This window comes from Mytilus californianus, unplaced genomic scaffold, assembly GCF_021869535.1.
Source record: "Mytilus californianus isolate M0D057914Y unplaced genomic scaffold, xbMytCali1.0.p SCAF_14, whole genome shotgun sequence".
In the NCBI taxonomy this organism is placed as follows: Eukaryota; Metazoa; Mollusca; class Bivalvia; order Mytilida; family Mytilidae; genus Mytilus; species Mytilus californianus.
Genome location: NW_026262626.1, coordinates 41,070,207 through 41,094,945, shown reverse-complemented (window position 1 = coordinate 41,094,945; position 24,739 = coordinate 41,070,207). Strand labels below are relative to the sequence as shown.

General features: G+C 32.1%; 1 protein-coding gene across 1 annotated transcript; it reads right to left on the bottom strand.

The window, feature by feature from the left end:
- Window positions 1–1,013: 1,013 nt before the first annotated feature.
- Window positions 1,014–22,798, bottom strand: LOC127724547 (catalase-like). The gene is made up of 12 exons (XM_052231533.1): window positions 22,682–22,798; window positions 17,023–17,194; window positions 15,723–15,833; window positions 14,414–14,544; window positions 13,276–13,326; window positions 11,962–12,141; window positions 11,049–11,240; window positions 9,330–9,482; window positions 7,863–8,001; window positions 6,935–7,086; window positions 2,625–2,801; window positions 1,014–2,105 (listed from the first exon to the last, which is right to left on the bottom strand). Exons 1-12 carry the CDS (start codon window positions 22,736–22,738, stop codon window positions 2,082–2,084), a joined length of 1,539 nt encoding a protein of 512 aa, XP_052087493.1. The 5' UTR covers window positions 22,739–22,798; the 3' UTR covers window positions 1,014–2,081.
- Window positions 22,799–24,739: the final 1,941 nt, after the last annotated feature.

Sequence of the window (24,739 nt, the reverse complement as noted above, 5' to 3'; positions counted from 1 at the left end):
AAAAGATTTTAACAATTGCAAAATTAATCTTATTTTGTTTGTGGTGATGTTTGTTTTTCTTAGTTTTCTGTGTATTGTTCTGATGATAGTCATTGTCTATTGTTATGGCTTTTTGCCATGGTCAAGTCTCTGATAATGGTTCCAGATTTCTTCCTTAAATTTTCATCTTTTTAAAATAAATATTAAAGAAAGAACAAAAATGTGAGATTATTTATTGTGATTTCAGGAAAATATTCATACAGTTATATGTATCAGAATGCGAGGTTTTCATTATTGCGATATTCACTCAGTGGCATTATTGCTTTAATATAAATCATGCAATAATTTCCCACTTTACAGTATGTGTTCATGTTTGTTTTGGTAGATTGTTGTCTCATTGTCATGTATCTCACATCTCCTTTCATTCAAAAGGTCAGTAAATATACTGAGAGGATGTTTCTACATCCATCGTTATTATAAGCAAACCCAGAAAAAGTACTTCAGACTATCAGACACATAATTTATTACATGTTATTTTCATTTTTTAAATTATTTGTAGCAATGAAAGAGATCTAATTTATTGACAATTTCTTGTTATACACCCAGTGGCAAATATTGTATGCAATTTCCCACCAGAACAAAACAAAACAAAAAGGACGTTTCTGAATGGTAGGTTTACAAGCAGGTCATGCATGTAGAGCTGGAAATTCTGACTGCTAGGGTAGAATGATGGTATGTTGGATATGGTCAGAAATTTTGTCTTCCAACAGGCCACCTACCACCACCTTGAAGTGAAGTTGCAAGGGTTCTTAAATGTGCAGAAAGAATGCCACTCTCCCTACATGAGGCATCAATTTTTATGTCCCCTTTACGAAAAGCGCTTCGGACACATGAAGTTTACAACATGTTGTTTACATTTTTTATGACCGTATGTGGCGGATTATTTATACATCCAACACAGCCAAAGGTTTTTATTGTTTGATGGGAGAAAATCTGGGATGCTGATATTTTCCATTCTGATATACTAAAACATGAAATATTATTTCTGTTTATTACATCTCCATGTACATTTATGAATGATACAATAACTAACCTCATTAACAAGTATGCATAAATTATTATCACATTTAACAATTACATCACACTCACAAAATTAATTTTAATTAAAAACTTAAAAAATATAAAGTGAATTTACTGTAGGCAATTAAAGAAATATAAAAAAATTTCTGCTGTTTAAAATTAATTTGAAAACAACTATTGTATTGATATTTAATGAATTTAAATAATTCATATATGGCAAATTGCATAACCAACATGGTTTTTCTTAATATCAAGCCAATTTTCATTCATTTTAAATGAATTTTTCCAAACTAGAGCTTCTATAAGAAATTCTTCTTTTTTTCACTCTTAATTCAAGAAAAATATTTTGTCACATCTGACAGAATTTTATAAATAATGTTTGATTTTTTTATTAAGCACTTAAGAAAAATATTTAATTTAAATAAAAAAAATAAATATAACTGAAAAACCAAGTTAAAAGTAATATTAATTAAATTCATATAAAATTTCTTAAGCCTAACTTCTGTGGGTATAATAAAAGGAAAACTTCATATTAAAAAAAAATCATTTTACTGACAGGCTACAATGGAAACTAAGATTAAGAAATTCACAAAAAATTCTCAATCATTATGATACAAACAGGGATTTCAAAAACAACTTTCATTAATACATACAATATTTTTTACAAAATCTGCCAATCCTTTTCATACAATTAATACTGATTCAAAGCAGCTTTATAAATGAAACAATTGTATTGATCAACAAATAATTACATTGATCGACATACCAGTCAGCTGATATCTATATTTCTTATAAATACAGTATAAATCTATTTTCAGTTTGTCAATTTTGTCAATTTTGATTTTCTTTTTGCACAAGAACAAGTAATATCTTAGAACTTTAAAAGGCATAATTTAAGTATCCCTAGAAAAAATAGCTTACAGGATTTTTCCCAGCATGATAATTTAATATCTACAATTACGATTGTATTGATCCATCACAACATAGTTCATTAATGCTTTTTCACCAGTCTTTTATAAAATCTATAAATTGGCAGGAACTCCAGCCTAAAAATAACAATAAATGCATATAAATAATATAATAAAAACTATTAAGGTGTGAAATTCAGTCAAATGCTGAAATATTGGTAGAAAAATGTTTTATTCATTAACAACATTGTAGTGCTAAGAATACCCTCACTCTTAATTCAAGTATATGAAAACAGAAAGTATGTGAATTGGTTGTAAACCAGTCAAAATGTGTTCATGTACACTATTGAAAATATTACCCAGAATGTATAAATCTCTTTCTATAAATAAATTAACTGCCTACTGGTTTATCCTCTTGTATACATTCACTTTAATATAAAATAAAAGAAGAATGTGTTTGAGGACCTGAATACCCCCGCTCAAGCTTCAAACAAATGAAAATGGGACAAACAACCAAAACACAGAAGGATGGACGGTCAAGTTAACACTTAATGCCCCCATCACCTACAGCATGGGCATAAAAAAGTCAGAATGTCCCTTCATTTTACATTAATTTTCATAAAATTATGTCAAACTGTCCCTTCCTAGTTCACTAACCTGTGTTGCCCTCTTTTTAGCATTTATTTTATCCAATAATTGTTTAATCATTTGTCCGTATTCTGGATCAGCCTGTCCAAAGTTATTGATTACTCGTTTCTGTAGAAATTCTGATGCATTACAAACATGGCCAGCAATATTTTCTGCCAATCTTTGTCTTTCTGCTGGATTCAGTACCTTAAAAATAAATAAAAAGACCACATCACTTTACCAAACACAATCTTGTTTATGGCAACCTTATTTCACAATATTGAATAATGGCTGCTTTAAGTTCAGCAGCAAATATTCTGTGCATTAAATTCAGCAGTAAATAATTTGTGCCTCAAGTCCAGCAGTAACTATTGTGTGCATACATTCCAGCAGCAAATACTATGTGTATATTCAGGATGATGATACAGAAGACACAAGCTTGTATTAAAGTAGCTTCCTTGATTAAGAAAATAACCACTGTCAGCCATTTTATAATGTTCAACACCCAAGGAAAATCAATGTTTTATAGACACCAGAAATCAAATCGCTGTTACACTTTGCCATATTAAAATATTCATCATTACGAAGGAAAATCTAAATTCTTATAGAATATGCAGTAGACTCCGGCAAATCAGATACCAAAAATGTCAGCAAAAAATATCCCATTATCCGATATATTCAATTAGACTATAAATGTATATTCATTGAATATTCTGCAATAATGAGTAGACCTAATCCTGAGATGTTACTAACCCTGACCACTGCTATTTATAAGAAAGTGCTGGAGTGATTTTTATCAGTTACATCACCACGATGTTTGTGTAAAAAATTATAAGCTGGTTATGTAATGCTTATATTTGTTTTCAGTTTTTAAATCCCATATTTATTAAAATAAATAAAATGTCCTGAAATATTTATGTGAATAACTATATGTATCTACCATCCATAGTTTGTGTCTTTATTTGTTTTGTAAACGAATTAATATCCATTATTTACATTTAGCACAGGTAAGCTAATTGGGCTATAAATAGATCAAAGCATGGTCTGTGTACACTGCAGTCTCTTAAAATCATATATTTTATTTCTTTAAATAATCGAATTTAAATTTATGAAGATATATAATCATGATTGATAAAATATCATTGCATCAAGTTTAAGTTTTCTGAAGACTGTTTATGTTTAGGTCATGGTTCTCGAGGCTTCTTCATATTTTGTAAACAAAACAAAATGGCGTCCATGACATGAGGTCATGCAAATGTTACAAAATTATATCTGACAAAAGTCAGATTTCTCTTGTCAAAAGGGATTTATATGTATATTGCAATAAATTTTTCAGAAGGAGGTACATTCAGTTTAAATTATATTTCTGATTCTGTGAGGATTTAGAGTTTAATCAAAATTCTCCCAATGTACTGCTCTTGTATATTTTATAAATAAATTCAAACTATTTGAATTTAGAGGGCATCTAATTTAATCAAAATTTCCTGAATATTCTTATCCTATTTGCCGATATATTCTTATATCTGATATTCGATTACTCGATAAATTTAACATTAAACATATAGGGAAGGGTTTGGTGTTTTGAAAAAAATTGTAAGGGTTCCGCTGAACCCAGTGTCTCGCCTACTTTTGCTGTTAGTCGCAGGCTCCACAAAAATGGGGAAATAATTATTAAAAATTTTCCTCTTGATACTATCTTTTGAATTGGTTTATGAATCTAATAAATGTTTTAAAGACTTTAACTGCAGACTGTATGTAATGTTAACTGGAAGAAAAACTAAGTCCATTTATAAGTAATATATGGATAAACAAGATTTTTTTTTTACAAAATTTACTTTTGAATACTATCTTATATTCACAAACAAGCTTCTGTCCAAGTAAGGTACAAATCCAGGATAGTTTAAGAAAATTATTAAAATTTGAAAAACTTTAACCACAGAGTGAATTTTATGTTAACTGGCAGAAAAACTAAGTCCATTTATGAGTAAAATACGGAAAAATAGGATTTTTTTTACAAAATTTACTTCTGGATACTATCTTATGATCATAAACAAGCTTCTGTCCAAGTTTGGTAGAAATCCAGGATAGTTTAAGAAAGTTATTAAAATTTGAAAACTTTAACCACAGAGTGAATATTTGTTGACGCCGCCGATAACGACGCCGACAGAATGTAGGATCGCTATGTCTCGCTTTTGCGACAAAAGTCGCAGGCTCAACAAAAATATTACATGGCCGATATATTCGTTTAGCCGATATCTGATTAGGTGGAGTCTACTGTAACTCCCAATCACTTTAGGTTGTATTATAATGTTTGTTATCACAATACAAGTCATTCCTTATTATTTGCAAAATGAAAACATCCATGAGGTTTATTGATAAATGAACATATATAAAATAAAATTAAATAAAAACAGATGATGTCTATCAAAACACAAAAAGGACAATATATTTTTAAGACAACATCATTGTTTATGGTAATACTAGCTGGTTCTGCCTTCTCAAATATTAATTGGTATTATTGCAAAATTACTACCATTTTGTCAACAATAGTATGAGTGCATTCACAGGAATTGTTGTTTTGACCTATTTATTTCAAAGTATTTGTGTACATAGAATAGAATGATGCCAAACCAGGAACCTTTAATCCGGTGGTTGTTGTCTGTCATACTTGTTTTTGGTTCATTGTTCAAGCATATCATTTTCTCTATTTAAATTTTCACACTTTATCATATCAGGGCCTTTAACAGCTTACTATATGGTATGGGTTTATTAATTGTTAAAGGATGTAAGGTCACTTGTATTTGTTCACAACTTGGATTTTTTGTCTATGAATAGCTGTAGGGAATTATACAATGTCTCCTAAGTTTTATATGATATATTTGCTACAGAACATGAGACAAAAATTATTCTAATTCAACTTTAGTGCTTTAGCATTTCATTCAATGAAAGCCTGATTGAAGAAAATTCTTGTGATCTTTAATTCACTAAAACTAGAGGCTCTAAAGAGCCTGTGTCGCTCACCTTGGTCTATGTGCATATTAAACAAAGGACACAGGTGGATTCATGACAAAATTGTGTTTTGGTGATGGTGATGTGTTTGTAGATCTTACTTTACTGAACATTCTTGATGCTTACAATTATCTCTATCTATAATGAACTTGGCCCTGTAGTTTCAGTGGAAATTATTTTGTAAAAATTTACAAAATTTATGAAAATTGTTAAAAATTTATTATAAAGGGCAATAACTCCTAAAGGGGTCAATTGACCATTTTGGTCATGTGACTTATTTGTAGGTCTTACTTTGCTGTACATTATTGCTCGTTACAGTTTATCTCTATCTATAATAATATTCAAGATAATAACCAAAAGCTGAAAAAATTTCTAAAAATTACCAATTCAGGGGCAGCAACCCAACAACAGGTTGCCTGAATGGTCTGAAAATTTAAGGGCAGATAGATCTTGACCTAATGAACAATTTTGTTTTTGAAAGATTTGCTAGAAATGCTTTGGATTTAGATATATGAGCCAAAAACTGCATTTTACCCTATGTACTATTATTAGCCATGTCGGCCATCTTGGTTTGAGGGCGGGGTCATCAAACACAATTTTTAAACTACATACCCTAATGATGATTGTTTACAACTTTAGTTAAATTCATCTTAGTAGTTTCAGAGGAGAAGATTGTAAAAGATAACAAAAATTTACGAAAAATTGTTAAAAATTGACTATAAAAGAGCAATAACTCCTTAAGGGGTCAACTGACCATTTTGGTCATGTTGACTTATTTGTAGAACTTACTTTGCTGAACATTATTGCTGTTTACAGTTTATCTCTATCTATAATAATATTCAAGATAATAACCAAATAAGGCAAAATTTCCATAAAATTATTAATTCAGGGGCAGCAACCTAACAACGGGTTGTCCGATTCATCTGAAAATTTCAGGGCAGATAGATCTTGAGCTAATAAACATTTTTACCCTTTGTCAGATTTGCTCTCAATGCTTTGGTTTCAGAGATATAAGCCAAAATCTACATTTTATCCCTATGTTCTATTTTTAGCCATGGCGGCCATCTTGGTTAGTTGGCCGGGTCACCGGACACATTTTTCAAACTAGATACCCTAATGATGATATTGGCCAAGTTTGGTTAAATTTGGCCCAGTAGTTTCAGAGGAGAAGATTTTTGTAAAAGTTTACGGACGACGGACGACAAACAACGGACGTCAAGTGATGAGAAAAGCTCACTTGGCCCTTTGGGCCAGGTGAGCTAAAAAAGAAGGAGGGGACAATGAACAGTCAAATCCATAGGTCCAATAAAAACATCACCATGGATACCTACCTTTCTCCAGAATACACCAACTTGTGAATAGTTGTCATCATCAGCTGTATTGTAACGCTTGACATCACCACTAATGCTGAAGTTAGACTCTAAGTACTGACGATTGTCCTGTGGTCCAGTAAAACTGTTGGGGAAGTAGTTTGGTGCTCCAGCTATGGAGATAAATAATTCAAAATTTATAAGATCATATCTAAGGGCTATTCCATTAAAATGTATGTGGGAGGGTATGAAGGGAAGTTTAATTATTGAATGTGGGTCATGGGTCTTTTTTCAGTAAGCGTCTATTACCATTATGCAAAATTATCTAAAAAATGGTTCTTGGTTGTAGGGATATTTTGAAAGTCCCTTCCTACCCTCCCACATACATTTTAATGGAATAGCCCTAATTATACAATAGCACGAGCACCTCTCCCCATAAAACTGATGAAAATTATTTTATGTAAATTAGCACCATAAATACATCACAAATATTTGAGAAGCATCAGGTGGTCACAGATATCACATTGGGAAATATCATCTGTTTTAGCAAAATATAAAAAACATGGCCTGAAAAGCATGAGTAATGACTTCTATACTACAATGCTTATTTAGCCCTTTCAAACTGATAATTCTCATGATTTTCTGACTTTGTAAATGTATTTATGCAAGTGATCCAAATTTTGACATAGTTAGGGCCATTTAACTTATTTTTCTACTCCTGAGCTAGTGAATTAGTTGGTCAACAATGGTCAACTTAAATTATTTCTAACTCTGCCGCATTCAACTAACATTCCACTGGTATTTGAGGACCTGAATAAGTGTTACTTAAAGGGGTAGTGAAATGGCTTTAAAAACTAAAGTTTAGTGACCAATGTGAGAATAACTAGTCATTAACTGACCAATTAAAACAAGTTTGTTTCAGGCAAAATGGTAGGTCAGAGGTTGTTACCTTGGTTTTCATCAACACACTGTGGACCATCTCTCTGGTAGTTTTTGACTCTTGCATTAAATGGACAATTGACTGGTATCTGGAGGTAATTACTACCAAGTCTGTGTCTGTGTGTGTCAGAGTAGGAGAACAACCTTCCCTGAAAACAAAAACAACAGATGAAGTTACAGTCTGTAAACTAAGATGAAGCAAAATTTGTATCAATTGTAAGCTATCAGAGGTAATTACCGGTGATCTATGAACCTGTTTTAAATGTATCCAGCTGTTTATCTTGAGTTACCACAGGCATTACCTCAAATATTACGTCTTAATTAATAGGAACTGTAAGGACAATAATCTTGGGTATTTCTCCTAATTTAATGCAGAATAGTTGTATTCAATTATTATTTTGCCTGCTGATCAACAGATAGAAATGTCAGATTAATAAATAATATTTCAAGCATGCTGCATATAAACAATGAGACCATGTTTCAAAGTATGTGTTCTAACAGCTCTACAAATCATAAAACAATTCTTCACCAAAAAATAAAGTATAAAGAAAATAGTTTAGTTTCCTGAGGTATTATATTGTTTATTGCACAGAAGTCAGTTACCCAAGGGTTTATCTTGTTTGTTTTATTTATTACAAGACTGAGCTACCTGAGGTAATTATCTGTAACATTTCATCTGGAATGGCTTCCAGTCCTGGAATTATCTGAACTAGAGAAGTTACGCAGGTGATCTATCTGAAGTAATTACCTGTAACAATTTATCTGGACTGGCTTCTGCAGAGGTGGATTTAGGGGTGCCTGGGCCCCCTTATGGAGGTACATTTATGGTAAATGCAGACTTATTACCTGTTCCACTCAAAACTTTGTCTAGTGTAAGTCCCCACCCCCCCCCCCCCCCTTTTCAAATTCCTGGATCGGCATCTGTTCTATCCCTGGAATCATATAAACCAGAAAGAAAGCTATCTGCTCTTTAAAAAATGTTACACAGGTGATCTACCTGAGGTAATTACCTGTAACATTTTATCTGGAATGGCTTCTATTCCTGGAATTATATGAACTAGAGAAGTTACACAGGTGATCTATCTGAAGTAATTACCTGTAACAATTTATCTGGACTGGCTTCTGCAGAGGTGGATTTAGGGGTGCCCGGGCCCCCTTATGGAGGTACATTTATGGTAAATGCAGACTTATTACCTGTTCCACTCCAAACTTTGTCTAGTGTAAGTCCCCCCCCTCCCTTTTTCAAATTCCTGGATCAGCATCTGTTCTTTCCCTGGAATCATATAAATCAGAAAGAGAGCTATCTGTTCTTTAAAAAATGTTGCACAGGTGATCTACCCGAGGTAATTCTTTAAAAAATGTTACACAGGTGATCTACCTGAGGTAATTACCTATAACATTTTATCTGGAATGGCTTCTATTCCTGGAATCATATGAACTAGAGAAGTTACACAGGTGAGCTACCTGAGGTAATTACCTGTAACATTTTATCTGGACTGGCTTCTATTCCTGGAATCATATGAACTGGAGAGAAGGCTATCTGTTCTACTTCAGCAAAGTAATTCTTTGGATTCCTGTTCAAAACCATTCTACCAACTGGGATCAATGGAAATTCTCCTTGAGGCCAAATCTGTTAACATTAATAATTATAATTCAAATAAGATCAGGGTTATATATAGATGCTGTAAAGATCAACAGCCACAATTAATCATTAGGAAGCATAAAGTTCAAATTTGAAATTTGAAGTTTGAAGAAAATTTAAAACCTTTTTCAACCTTTAAGTTATATATTGCTTTATCATCTTTATCAATTTTAGTTAATGATTTTATGAACAAGAGAAGTCTGCTTTAAAAGGAATGATGTTGCATCCCCACATGAGTAACTTCAGTAAATAATTTCATGTAACTGAACTAAACAAAACTGGTTTTTATACTGATAGGACAAGATTTCTACAGAGAAGCTAATGTCCCCAACCAATACATTGGAATTTTCCATATCATTTATATTTCAAACTGACATAACTTCCTTGAAAGTACTTAATCAAGCCAGATTTTCAAGTTGAATCATGCTGACATTCCATCTCATCCTAAATATTGCTGATGTAAATCATTGACATATATTTGATTTAACTCCAATGGGAATTATACAGGAACAAGAGTATCAACAAGGTTGAATTTTTATACTATTTACATTTCTAAGACGCATCATTCCCCTAAATTTTTATGATCAGCGCCAATTTTCAAATCTGACAGAAATATTGCTCATGTAAACCTTTGACAAAAATTTCACCCAACCCCCTTGAGAAATAGATGTGAGAGTGTTTGTTATGTTGTTTTACTATTTATTCTATCACCAAAAAAATATTAATTCAGCCGTATTTTGCAATCCTCCGAACTATAGCTCATTTAAACCTATGACACGAATTTCAGTAAACTTCCATGAAAAATGTAATATTATGTGACCCCTTAGGTCAGCTGACTTAGGAATTACATAAAATGCAAAAAGACATTTAATAGTCAATGATTTCTAAAGTAAAGTTTATCTTAGTAAAATTAAAAGGATTATCATTTATTTTTGTATATTAAGTAAGTGCCAGTCGTTGTAAGAATCAGGCAATTTAGAAAAATTCAAAACATGGCCAAAAAAACCCACCAACCAAACCATTCTTTTTTGAAGTTACACTCATCAAGAGTTAGAGATAGTAGGTCTTTCGTTTCTGCATGTCTGGTATTAAATTTGAGAAAACTCAAAATAACTTTTGGTTAAATTACAAAGTTATCTCCCCTTAATTGTCATTTTCTAGTGCATTTAAACCAAATCATATTTTGAGTTACCAAAACAGGTAAAGGAAACAAATGTTATATTTGTGCACCATAATGCAATTTGATCATAAATTAATATCAATTTGAGTGGGTTTTTGTTTGTCATGTTTTCACCACTGCCTGATTCTTAGGCCGATTGGCACTTTAAAAAATCAAATGGATGTATAGATTGGTTTCAAATGATGCCGTTTGAGTTACTTCCCATGGCTGCCGTTTCTTTGAGGTATATATATATGCATGATGGAATTTGTGCACATAGACCTCCAACATGGTGACAAAAGGGAAGTAACTTTTGCTTAAATTGTGTCAACTTGTACAAATGTTAGATCAAAAGCTTATCTGAATATTTCTGCATTTCTGCATTTCTGAATTACCTTGGTAAGATCAAAAGGATTATATCTGAAATTTTCTGCCTCTTCAAATGTCATTATCTGGACGTTCAGTGACCATGAAGGGAAATTCCCTTCCGAGATGGCATTGTATAAATCACGGATGGCATAATCAGGATCAGTTGAAGACAGCTTGTCTGCTTGCTCAGCACTCAGACATTTGATGCCTTGATCAGTCTGAAATGAAAAAAAAAACATTTCCATGATCATGATGATTATAGTAAAACATTTGTAAGGGGTTCCAAGGAACTCTGTTTCTCACCTGCAATTGCTACTGTCAGTGTTAAAGTGTAATGTTGACCTAAAAGGTGAGTCCATTTATCAGTAAAACACAGAATTTAAAAAAAAAAATCAAACTTTTTTAAATGTTATTTCTTGGTCTTGAAGATTAGCACCTGTCCAAATTTCATAAAATTCCATGAAGATTGGACAAAGTTATTGATGTCTTAAAAAAACTTTATCCACAGACTGAACCTAAATATTGACACCACTGACGGAATCTAGGATTGCTATGTCACAGGCTCCACAAAAAGTAGTTCAATTAAACATATTTTCAATCTGTTTATTGAATGCATTACTTTATTTCTAAATGTTCTAATTTAAATAATTGAGTATAACAAGAGTCAGGTCAACACCTCTCATGGGGAAAAGAAATCAGGAAAATTGGCAGGTCTACTGACTATAGCATCTGACTCTTACAAATACTGTCCGAAAGTCATGTAAAATTTATCATAGTATGAATCAATAATCATGGAATTAACTTTACCTTGAAGTGGAATTAACTGTACCTTGAAGTGGAATTAACTTTACCTTGAAGTGGAATTAACTGTACTTTGAAGTGGAATTAACTGTACCTTGAAGTGGAATTAACTTTACCTTGAAGTGGAATTAACTTTACCTTGAAGTGGAATTTACAGTAGTATGCCTGTCCATCCTTATTAACTGTCTTAAATGTGTGACTTCCATAACCATTCATACGTCTGAAGCCATCAGGGGTTCCACGGTCAGAGAACAGGAAGGACACCTGGTGGGTTGTCTCTGGTCGAAGTGTAATGAAATCCCAGAACATGTCTGGATCCTTTAAAAAAGATATAAAATTAAAAAAAATCATGAAATAATTAATGTTTTTTTTAATTTACTTCCTTCTGACCCATGTCAATCATTTATCTAGCCGTGTTTGTTTCAATAATTCCTAATGAAAGTCTATCCAGTAAAGTGCTTGAAAATACAGGAAGTATGGTACTGTGGATTCATAGTTTTTTGTGAGGTACCAATTTCTATTGATTTCATTGGAAAATGTGGACCACAAATTTTAATGTTCAATGAAGTACAAATTTTCTTAAGGTTTGTGTGCAGAGTTTTGTTAAACCTTGAAATCAAATATACAAATATACAAATATACAAACATACAAATTTTCCTAAATCAATGAAAATTGGTACCCATAAAAATAAATAAATCCACAGTATCTATGGATTTGTACTTTAGTCCAACAATTCTTAATAGATTGTAAGGTTAATATAAGTACTATTGACAAGAAAATTGTGATAAAATTGGAAATATATCATTGTTCATTTGTATAAAATCATTGAACATATGGAAATAGCAACATTGGAAAATTGAATATCAAATCTGTTGAGTTTTTAAGGGGATAAAAAATATAAAACAACACATAATAAAATTATTTTACTGATCAATCAGGTTGTATAATTCTTTATGATTTTTTTTTAATTTGAACACATTTAATCAATATTGAGTCTCAATACCAATGTTTATATATCTTACAACTAGCATAAGTAATCAGACAGTACCAGACATTTTTATCATTGTTAATTATATTTAATATCAATTGATATTTTCGACTGTAAAATCTAAGACCGACAACAGCAAGTTTTCAAATGTATTAGCATATTCATATTATAATCAAATTGCTATCAATCCTGATACTGTAATTAAATTCATAAATATTCAGAAAGTTTATCTGTGGTTATTCTGATAGGTAAATTGTGGAAATTACGCCTCAAAATATGTCATGCTGTTCCATCAAAAATCACTATAAAAAGGGTATTAGATTTTTTTATAATCCTCAGAGAGTTGTTCTGTTTCCTGAAAATCTATCTCATATGTTGTTTTTTCAATTTCATTTCTTATAAAAAATACATTGATTAATAATAATGATTCATTAAGATCTGGTGAATAAAATATATGCTTTACCTTTAGGTGAGTTTCTGGGTTTCTCTTCTGTGTATGTATGAAGCTTGGAAACTGAAAATTTAAAATATAATGTAAGCAATAAATCAACAAAATTGTAAATATGGAAAAGGGCAAAGATTGGTTCAGAAAGAAATTGAAATTGCCAGAAATTATGACTGATTTTGACATTATTGTCTATGTAACATTGTTGACACAGAGATATGCCTTGCCTACTGTACAGCGAAATCTAAAACATTTATTTGATAAATGGTTATACTAATGCATGTGTAAAGGAGTGGATATTTGTTTAAGCAATTTGTTTGTACTTCTTACCAAATCATAAGTCATCAATATGATTTAAATTCAGTATAGCATAAACAAAATTTTAGACCTCACAACCTCAATATACCTGAAAATCATATAAATGTATTCATAATATTAAATTATTAATTATAATCAAATTTCAAAAAGCAATGGTCTATTGTAAGATCTTCATAAACATATTCAAACATTTAAGCAATGTAAACCTTCTACTTTCAATATAGAATGATTGGATTCTAAAATTTATAAGTTTAAAATTGAAATAAAGAGATGAAAAATATTCCCAAATTTTGAATTAATTTGTATCTCAACTTTGCATTAATAGAGACAAGTATAGAGATAAATACTTCAACAAAAATTAGTTTGTTGTTAGTACTTTGTTATTAAAGTTCAATCTCGTCCCAAAAAACTACAAGTATTCAGAAACCAGATATTTTTTTGCAAAATTACAATTTCCTAAAAAAATTCCATAATACAAATTGCCATAATTGAACTACTAGAATATATTCAAACAAATTTATCAAAATAGATCTGTAAATCAATTTACCAACTTGTTTTAACAATTTCACAGTCTCAATTATATTCATTTTAATTGTTGGACTGTTCCATTAAAATCATTGAAGGTCAATGTCATACACTGACCATGCCAGTAGTTGTTTATATTCCAATTCTTTGTTCTTCCAATAGTCTCATTTGAAATGGCCTCTCATCACCTTACTTTATAAATAAAGAAATTTGCTGTATTTTTACAGAAGTTATACTTTCAACATATTCTAAAATTTATAGACCATTTGCCCATGAATCATGGATAATTTAGGCTAAAATGAAAATTGTATACCAGCATAGGATCTCTAATGAAGAAGATTGGAGTATTGTTCCCCACCAGATCCCAGTTACCATCTTCAGTATACATCTTTACAGCAAATCCTCTGGGGTCCCTGGCAGAGTCAGCAGAACCACTTTCTCCACCTAAAAATAAAAACAGTGTGTGATGGGAGATAACTCTTGTTCTCAATTTTTCATTTTGACTCAATATAAAATTATCTGAAATTCATTTAAAATAAATCTGAAAATATCATTTCAAATGTAAAATTATCTCTCAATTCTCAAAATCATTTAAAAAAATAAAATCAGTAGGAAAAATAAACCTGATAAATATATATAAACAGTCAAATAACTTGAGGAAATCCTAACTGAATATGGAAGGTAACTCTGTATAAAATAATGTAGCAATGTGACATTTAATAATTACATGTATGAATGCATCTTATTTTATTAATATCTAGTTCTTCTATCATTTGGCAAACAAAGCCATGTTCTGATTCCAATTAGAATGTGGTGCACATGATTGATATGATTCAAAATTAAAATTACATCAGTTGTATTACAAACATGGCAGGAGATCAAAGTAGATGTTTGTGTGGGTGTTGGTCGCTAGTAAATTAAATAAAAACCTTCTAAAAGTAAGATTACATATATATATATATATATATATATATCTGTTTATTTTATAATTTTGATATGGTTGGTTCTCTTGGACTTTTAGGATTTAAAATTGTTGCCTTTAAAACATGTCTTAAAGATCTGGGATTTTCCTATTCCCATGCTCTATACTCATTTTAACATGGGTAGGTATTCTATTTGTCAATATCTTAATACCAAGCATTAGCCAGACCTGTGTAAAATGTTGACAAATATAATGCCTACCCATGTAAAAATTAGCATAGATATAGGTTCATGTCTGTCACATTTGTTTTTCGTTAATTGTTTTGTTATAAATTTGGCCTTTAGTTTTCTTGAATTGTTTTATATTTTTCATGTTGGGGGCTTTTATAGCTGACTATACAGTATGAGTTTTTCTCCTTGTTGAAGGCCGTACAGTTGCCTATAATTTCTTACATCCACTTGAGAGGATAGTTGTCTCATTGCAATTGGCAGTCATACCTCATCTCCTTATTTTTTTTTATATAGAGCAAGGGGATGAAAGAATTATTTCTTCAATAGAACCTTTTATACAATTTTAACTAATAGTGGGGAGGGGGTTCTATTGACTAAAAGTTGCCATCTTTAACTGTGTCAACTAACCAATCAAAAAAAAACATAAAATTAGCAACACATAGTGTAACACGCAGACAACATACACTTACCAACTGTTGAGAATCTAACTCCTAAAGGTGTCTTTTTACCAACAAATTCAAATGGCTTTGCCTTACAGTACTTCGAAATATCATGTGTGCACTCAAAGTATCCAAATGCTCCTGTAAAATAAGTCATATTATGTTGTATTTTGATTTGATTTTTTTTTTTTTATTTTGGTGTTTTAACGCCACTTTTAAGCACCGCTTTTGGGCTATTTTGTGGCGGCCAGTTTTTATTAGTGCTGGAGTGCCCGGAGAAAACCACAGACCTTCGATAGGAAAATTGACAATCCTAGTCAATCAAGATTGGGAGTCGAGCGCACCCGCACGAGCAGGGTTCGTACTCACAACCTCAGTGTTGACTGGCTAGTGATTACAGTAGTAACTACTTAGACCACTCGGCCACTGAGGCCCCTGATAATATGTTGTAAACAGGGTTCTCAGTCATAATATGTTGTAAACAAGGTTCTCATCAAATAAAATACAAAGTTGAAGAGCACTGAGGAGTTTTAGGAACATGTGGTCATGAATCTGGTCAGTTTTGTCTGTCTTTATGTTTCATGTCTCATCGGTTCATTCTTATAATGAAAGAAAAATAACAGCATACTGTGGATTCATTTATTTTTTGGGGTATCAACTTTCAAGGACAACATGATGGATTGAGGAACAATTGTATCTTCATGGCTGTTTGATGTTTTCTGGTTTTTCAATGAATCCTCAGTCTCCAATCTAGAAGCCATGTAAATATAACTTAATAACATTTAGAAAGATGAAAATGACATGAGCTGTAGTATAAAACAAAAGTCATGTGTCTAATTCTAACCAAAAATGATGTACAATGTACATGAAAATGTTAATAACATTTTTTTTTTATCAATTAGACATATGAATGGGAACTTTAACAATAGTCATGTTAAACAAGTTAAATTACCTTTTTCAGCAATTACGTAATTGTAATAAATTGTGTAAAGTGTGATGTAAATGCATGTAGTCTGTATGATTAATAGATTTACTTTGAACCATTAATGGCAGAATGTAATCTACATTGTAATATTATAAGATTGGTAACAAACCTGCGAAACAAATGAACATGAATGTTTATGTGTGATTTACATTCTTATAATCTAGATTATGTCAAAGCTCTTACCTTACTGTATGTAATGGTGTGTATAGTAATAATATGCATAAATTTTAGTAATTGCAGATTACAGATTTGAAAGATGAACATGTAGTATTTATAATGTTTATTGTGTTTGAGTACAGCATTCATGAATCATGGATTCCTAATAATACTATAATGTATATGTACCAGCTCCTTTGGCATGTACCACTCTTTCTGGTATTCTTTCTCTGTTGAAATGGGCCATTTCATCTGTGAAGACAAAGTCTTGTAAAAGGACTGGACCTCTTGGTCCAACTGTCATTGTGGCTGTTTTGGTGCCAACAGGGACACCTGTTCCAGTTGTCAAGACATCAGGTTTCTGAAAGTAAAAATAAACATTAAATTATAATTTTACTCTTGTCTATCAGGCCTAGGGTTTTTTTCTTTTTTTGCCTAATCTCTTTACAAACATGACATACATGTACTGAATTTTGGAACAAGTTCACAAATCATAGATTGCTTATTCCTAAGGTACAGTAGTCATGGTAGTCATTCATAAAAAGTCTGAACAACAACAATGCTGAATGATGTGGACGGCTAAATCATGATGACCAAAACATTTTGTTAACATAGAAACAGTACTCTTAACACCATGCTTGGGGCATTTTTGTAGCTTTCATCATTATCAAATTAATCATGTTAATTGTTGACTTTTTTTAAATTTTGGTTCAGAAAAAAAACCCAATAGAATAAGTCATTCGACATATTTACAGACATGACAGAGCTGTTTATATTCTTTCTGTTTAAGTGTTAGTTAGGGGGAGGTGGTCAGAATTGTCACTAGTGACATGAGTGAGTGTTGTGAAGCAAAGTAAACCTGCTTGGGGTATCCCCCTGAAAATATAAATCCAATTCATGCATTATCACCACTGTTTTGGTGATGTTTTCCATTTTCCAGATACAGAAAACATCTAATTCATACAGTTTATTACATCCAACTTTCATATTGACACAAAAAAATGAGAAATTTGTTAAAGTATTGTTACATCTGTAACTCTTGCTGTGGAAACAATATTTCAATACCCAAGATACCACAGAGCTGAAAGCATGCTAAAATAAGACCACTCAAGTGGTTCCATCACAATTGATGCCATGGATCAAAAGTGATTGTTTGCAAATTTGGCTGAAAACAAGATTGCATACACCAAACTCTAGTTGTTTTTTTAATGAATGAGTTACATTTGTTGACCTGAGGTCAATCAGTGTAAAGTCTAAAGACATAGACATAGAAAACTTTATTTTGATTCTGCATACAATTGTATTCACATGTATTACAAAACATATAAACATAAGTACTGGTGAGTTCTATACTGAATATAAAACATATAAACATAAGTACTGGTGAGTTCTATACTGAATATAAAACATATAAACATAAGTACTGGTGAGTTCTATACTGAATATAAAACATATAAACATAAGTACTGGTGAGTTCTATACTGAATATAAAACATATAAACATAAGTACTGGTGAGTTCTATACTGAATATAAAACATATAAACATAAGTACTGGTGAGTTCTATACTGAATATAAAACATATAAAATACAAATAAATCAAATCATTGTGCACATATAAATGAATAAAGTCATGGAACAATCAAAATTACAGATTCCGAAAAAACTAAATTACCAAAAAGAAAGCAAAAGACAAGTCCAAAAGGCTGAACATGCTGCATGGGAATACATCAACAACACCATAATGGAAGGACTGGAAAACAACAATCCAAAACTTTTTTGGAAATATATCAAATCGAGAAAAAAGGCATGCAAGACAACACAGGAGTATCACTGTTGAAAAGCAATGGCCATTTAGTGATTGACAGTAAAGGGAAGGCAGAACTACTGATACAACAATTCAAATCAGTATTCACGAGAGACAACAACAAAACACTGCCTAAAACATCAAAATACATAAAGAACTTAATCCCATCCCTCGAAATAAAACATGAAGGCGTTGAAAAACTGCTTAGACAACTAAATCATTCAAAAGCATCAGGACCAGACGGCATACAAAACAGAATCCTCAAGGACACCATGCTACACAACAAATAATTACACAAACTAGATGAATATGGTGTGAGAGGAATCTGATGAAGCTACTGTGGATTCAGGAGTTCCACAAGGAACCATACTCTGACCCCTTCTCTTCCTCTGTCATATCATCGACCTGCCAGATGCAGTAAAATCAACCATTACACTTTTTGCTGATGATTGTCTGCTATATACAGAAACATAAAAAAACAACTTGACCACACAACTTGACCACACTCTACTACAACAAGATCTGGTAAGCATAGAAAAATGGGCCAAAGATTGGGGTATGCTCTTTAACATGAAGAAATGTTACATCCTGAGCATTAAGAACAAAAGCCAGAAATTCTACACCCTCGATGGACACATACTCCAACAAGTCCAACACAATCCATACCTGGGGCTAGATATCAGAAGATCTAAAATGGGCCACCCACATTTCAAATGTAGCCAAGAAAGCAAATTCAACACTTGGCTTTCTAAGACGCAACCTAAGATGCTACCCAAAAGACTGCAAGAAAACAGCCTGCATCTCATTGGTAAGATCTAGAATGGAATATGGGGCCATTGTATGGGACCCATATACAACAAACAACATTAACCAACTAGAAAGGATCCAGTGTAGAGCAGCATGTTTCATCACAGGGGATTACAAATCTATAGAAGAAGGATCGGTCACCAAAATGCTTACCGTACTGGAACTAGAAAACCTGCAGTCCAGAAGAACAAGCCAAAGACTGGTATTTCTGTACAAAAATGTTGAGGGTTTGGTCCCAGCTATCAAACCTGACAAATTTTTGGTAAAAAGCAAAACCAAAAGGATTATCAAGCCGAAACGCTTTGTAGACTTTGAAAGCACTAATATATAGTAAACAACTTGGTTAAGAACAACTCAAAGGCAATTGATACAACAAACTGCAAAATCGAGCAATTAAAGAACTCAATCTTCATTAAGGATTATGTACCCTTGTGTCGATTCAATGCTCAACATATGGAAATTTTATAGAAAATCCACAGCCTTTCCCCTTGTACTCTCATATTTGGCAATTCGATGCTTGATAGATAGAGGATTATTGCATGCAGTGCTAGCAATGATTTCCTTAAAACAAGTTTATAAATTTAGATATTGGTTAAAACAAATATAAATATGGACCAATTCAAGTACACCTTTAGTTTTAGAGTGCGCTCGACTTTGGTGACTCAGCACGAGGTGTTTTGGAATTTAAAGGTTGTTTAAGACTTTTTGTAAACAATAAATGCTAGCTGATCATAGAAAAACAAGTGAGTAATCTATGTTTAAAATTTTATAACATAAATCTCTGTATTAAAGTCTGTGGATTTTCTACAAAAATCTTGGTTTTATTTTCACCAAATTCTCTTTTTCTACTAAATGCAATTAAACTATAAATAATAATGCTTTGCACGAAGTTTCCCCTTGATATATGTACAAAATGGTCCATCACTATTCAGTGATCTGGAAGGATTTTTTCTCTATGGGCCCAGGGCCCCCCAAAAATAAATTCAACGGGCCATTTTTAGAATTAATGGGCCATGTTGTCAAATGAGTGGGCCATTCGTTTACAATAAAAACAAAAATTAAAAAAGCGTATATTTCACTGTACTTACAAGTATGACATGTATGATTCTAATTAATATCATGGATATTGTTCCTGTGATTTTGTAATTTCAATTTCAATGAATATACAATAACTTCTTCCAAACCGGGCAATATTTACGATAACCTTTATTTACAATGTTAAAACTGGTACTGTTCCCTTGTTCATGTTCATGTTTTTGTCGAGCCTTCGACTTTTGTCGAAAAAGCGAGACATAGCGATCCTACATTCCGTCGTTGTCGTCGGTGGCATCCACAAATATTCACTCTGTCATGTCTGTGGTTAAAGTTTTTGCAATTTTAATAACTTTCTTAAACTATCCTGGATTTCTACCAAACTTGGACAGAAGCTTGTTTATGATCATAAGATAATATCCAAAAGTAAATTTTGTAAAACAAAAAATCTATTTCTTCCGTATTTTACTGATAAATGGACTTAGTTTTTCTGCCAGGAAACATTACATTCACTCTGTGGTTAAAGTTTTTGAAATTTTAAAACTATCTTAAACTATCCTGGATTTCTACCAAACTTGGAAAGAAGCTTGTTTATGATCATAAGATAGTTTCCAGAAGTAAATTTTGTAAAAAAAAAGTCATTTTTTCAGTATTTTACTTATAAATGGACTTAGTTTTTCTGCCAGTTAACATTACATTCACTCTGTGGTTAAAGTTTTTAAAATTTTAACAACTTTCTTAAACTATCTTGGATTTGTACCAAACTTGGACAGAAGCTTGTTTATGATTAAAAGCTAGTATCTAGAAGGAAATTTTGTTAAAATTTTATTCCATTTTTTCCGTATTTTACTTATAAATGGACTTAGTTTTTCTTCAAGTTAACATTACATATATACAGTCTGCAGTTTAAGTTTTTAAAACATTTATTAGATTCATAAACTATCCTGGATTTTTACCAAACTTGGACAGAAGCTACTTACAATCAAAAGAGAGTACAGAGAGGAATATTTTTATTAATTTTTTTCCTCATTTTTGTTGAGCCTGCGATTAACAGCAAAAGTAGGCAAGACACTGGGTTCTGCGGAATTCTTACGATTTTTTTTACATTAAATTTGGGTCTTCGTCGATACCATACTTATTCCTGACGTTCCGTATTAGAGGAAGTTTCTGGCATTTCCTCTGCGCTTGTATTATTATTACTTCATCACGATGACAAGAATAACAGTAGGGAGCAACGTTAGTTGATAAGACACAACAACAATTCACTGAAGGCATGTTTACAAAATGTCAAAACGAGCCAAAGACAAAAAAAAAATGACAAGGACAGTTAAGCCCCTTTTATGGAGACAAATACCATGCTATTCATAAAAAGGCTTTTGGGTTTTTCAATCGAAATAGTAGCAAGCTTACTTAAAAGATTATAATTAGAGAAGAATTCTCGCCTGTACTAGCCAATTTTCACAAATTTAAAGTTGTTTATAAAAAAATATCATGAATGATGGTTAATTACGTTTTTTGGGTAATCAGTCATACCGCATGTTGCTATTATTACCATAGGAAAACACCCGAGACGTCCCAAAAATATATAGGTGCTCCTTAGCCTGGGATCCTGGCCAACTGCTTGACAGTAGACGAAGTATTAGATTGGGTCAGGATGCCAGGCTAAGGTGCTCCTATCACTGGAGTAAACACTACACAGCTGTGTACTCACACATGGCGGCACGAAATACGATCGGAAATCCATTTGACGATATCGCAACGTTTCAAAACGAAGTGAAAAATATCATGCGCCACGTGGGCGCTTACATTTGTCACTCTATGCGCCATTTCTGGTCGATAAGAGCAATTGGCGCAAGGCGCACGTCCTTCCCAATCACTGCTATTATTCATTGTCTTTGCTGTTTTGATACTATTGCAGTTTGAAAATTTCGTAATTGACAGGCCACAGAAGGAGTCATAAACCTTAAGACTGATTCATTGGAACCAACTGGAAGAAGATATAGTGTGTGCCAAGTCAGTTGAGAGCTTCAAAACAGCTCTCCAACACCGTCAATAGGCCTATTTGAAAGTTATGTATTTTTATGTAATGTAAGAAGTGCAGTATACCATGTCCTGCAAACAGTTGGGTACTGCTAACAACACTCAACAGTTCCAAAGTAGACACTAATTATCACGGTAAATTACTTGTAAATAAAGAGCATACCGTCTGTGATTCTTTGAAATTGAGAAGTTGGTTTGTTGCTTTGTCTCTGTTTGCCATTTTGTTATCCTGTCAAGTGAGTTCCAGTTTTAAACACTGCACGAAGTCCAAACAGTACTTGTGTAGGTGGACCTTAGATCCTATGGCAGCTAGCCAGATCCGGAAAAATCCCCGTTTTTGGTTTTGGATTTTAGTCTTATTCTGTAACTCTTCAATATTGAGATATAAAAAGTATTTGTATACATAATATTTGTACTGTTAAATGAAGGTAATTTTTATTAGCGATTCTAGATTGTGTGGCGTTGAAAGAATTAATTTGGGATCGAATAGAAATATTGTAAGAAGAATAAACTATCACTGTGTTCCTGGTTTGAAGTTGGGTGACGTTAAGCGATACGTGAGGAGTGAAAGATTTGAAAAACTTTGCAAGCAGAACCGCGTTGTGGTGTTTCTGAGTGTCGGAATAAATAACATCCCTGAGGACATTTATGGTAGAACTGGAGAGGATTTAAATATATTATACAAACGAATCGTCAAGAAGTTTAACCAAATTGAAACAGCAGTGAAGACGGTGGCTTTTAACGCAAAAGTGGTAATTGCAACAATACCCCCAAAAGAATTACAACGAACCATAAGAAAATATCCTCATAAGAGTGAAAAATTAGGAACTATAACCCATAATCACCAGCAATCTTTTGAAAATTTTGTATCCAGAATTAATGAGGACTTTATAAATGACTTTAACGAGAAAGAAACTCAAGTTCACATACCCTTGCATAGGGCCCTTAGACAGCACAGAGGAAGGAGAGGAAGTGTTTATTCATACAATAAACTTTGTGATGGTCTACATCCAGATCGTAATTTGAAAAAACATTGGATGGAAATGATAGTCTCAAGACTGGAGCAGTGTATATGAAACATTAAAAAACTTGTAACATGTTATTAGTGTAACAAAAATGTTGTTTGTTAACTTATTTTAATATAAAAGAAAAAAACAAACCAAGGAACCCTCTATCAAACCCATTATCCGTGTAGCTGGATTATGATTTCTATGATCATTTGTTGGCATTGACCTTTATCCGGGTAGCTGGATTATGATTATATGATCATATGTTGGAATTAACCTTTATCTGGGTAGCTGGATTAAGATTTTTATAATCATTTGTTTTCATAAACCCATTATCTGGGTAGCTGGATTATGATTTCTATGATCATTTGTTGGCATTGACCTTTATCCTGGTAGCTTGATTATGATTTTTATAATCATTTGTTTTCATAAACCCATTATCCGTGTAGCTGGATTATGATTTCTATAATCATATGTTGACATTGACCTTTATCTGGGTAGCTGGATTATGACTTTTATAATCATTTGTTATCATAAACAAATTTTCTGGGTAGCTGGATTATGATTTCTATCATCATATGTTTGCATTGACCTTTATCTGGGTAGCTGGATTATGACTTTTATAATAATATGTTATCATATACATATTATCTGGGTAGCTGGATTATGATTTATATGATCATTTGTTGGCATTGACCTTTATCTGGGTAGCTGGATTATGATTTATATGATAATATGTTGGAATTTACCTTTATCTGAGTAGCTGGATTATGATTTTTATAATCATTTGTTTTCATAAACCCATTATCCGGGTAGCTGGATTATGATTTCTATGATCATATGTTGGCATTGACCTTTATCCGGGTAGCTGGATTATGACTTTTATAATCATTTGTTATCATATACACATTATCCGGGTAGCTGGATTATGATTTCTATGATCATATGTTTGCATTGACCTTTATCTGGGTAGCTGGATTATGACTTTTATAATCATTTGTTATCATATACACATTATCTGGGTAGCTGGATTATGATTTATATGATCATATGTTGGCATTGACCTTTATCCAGGTAGCTTGATTATGATTTCTATGACCATATGTTTGCATTTACCTTTATCTGGGAAGCTGGATTATGACTTTTATAATCATTTGTTATCATATACACATTATCCGGGTAGCTGGATTATGATTTCTATGATCATATGTTTG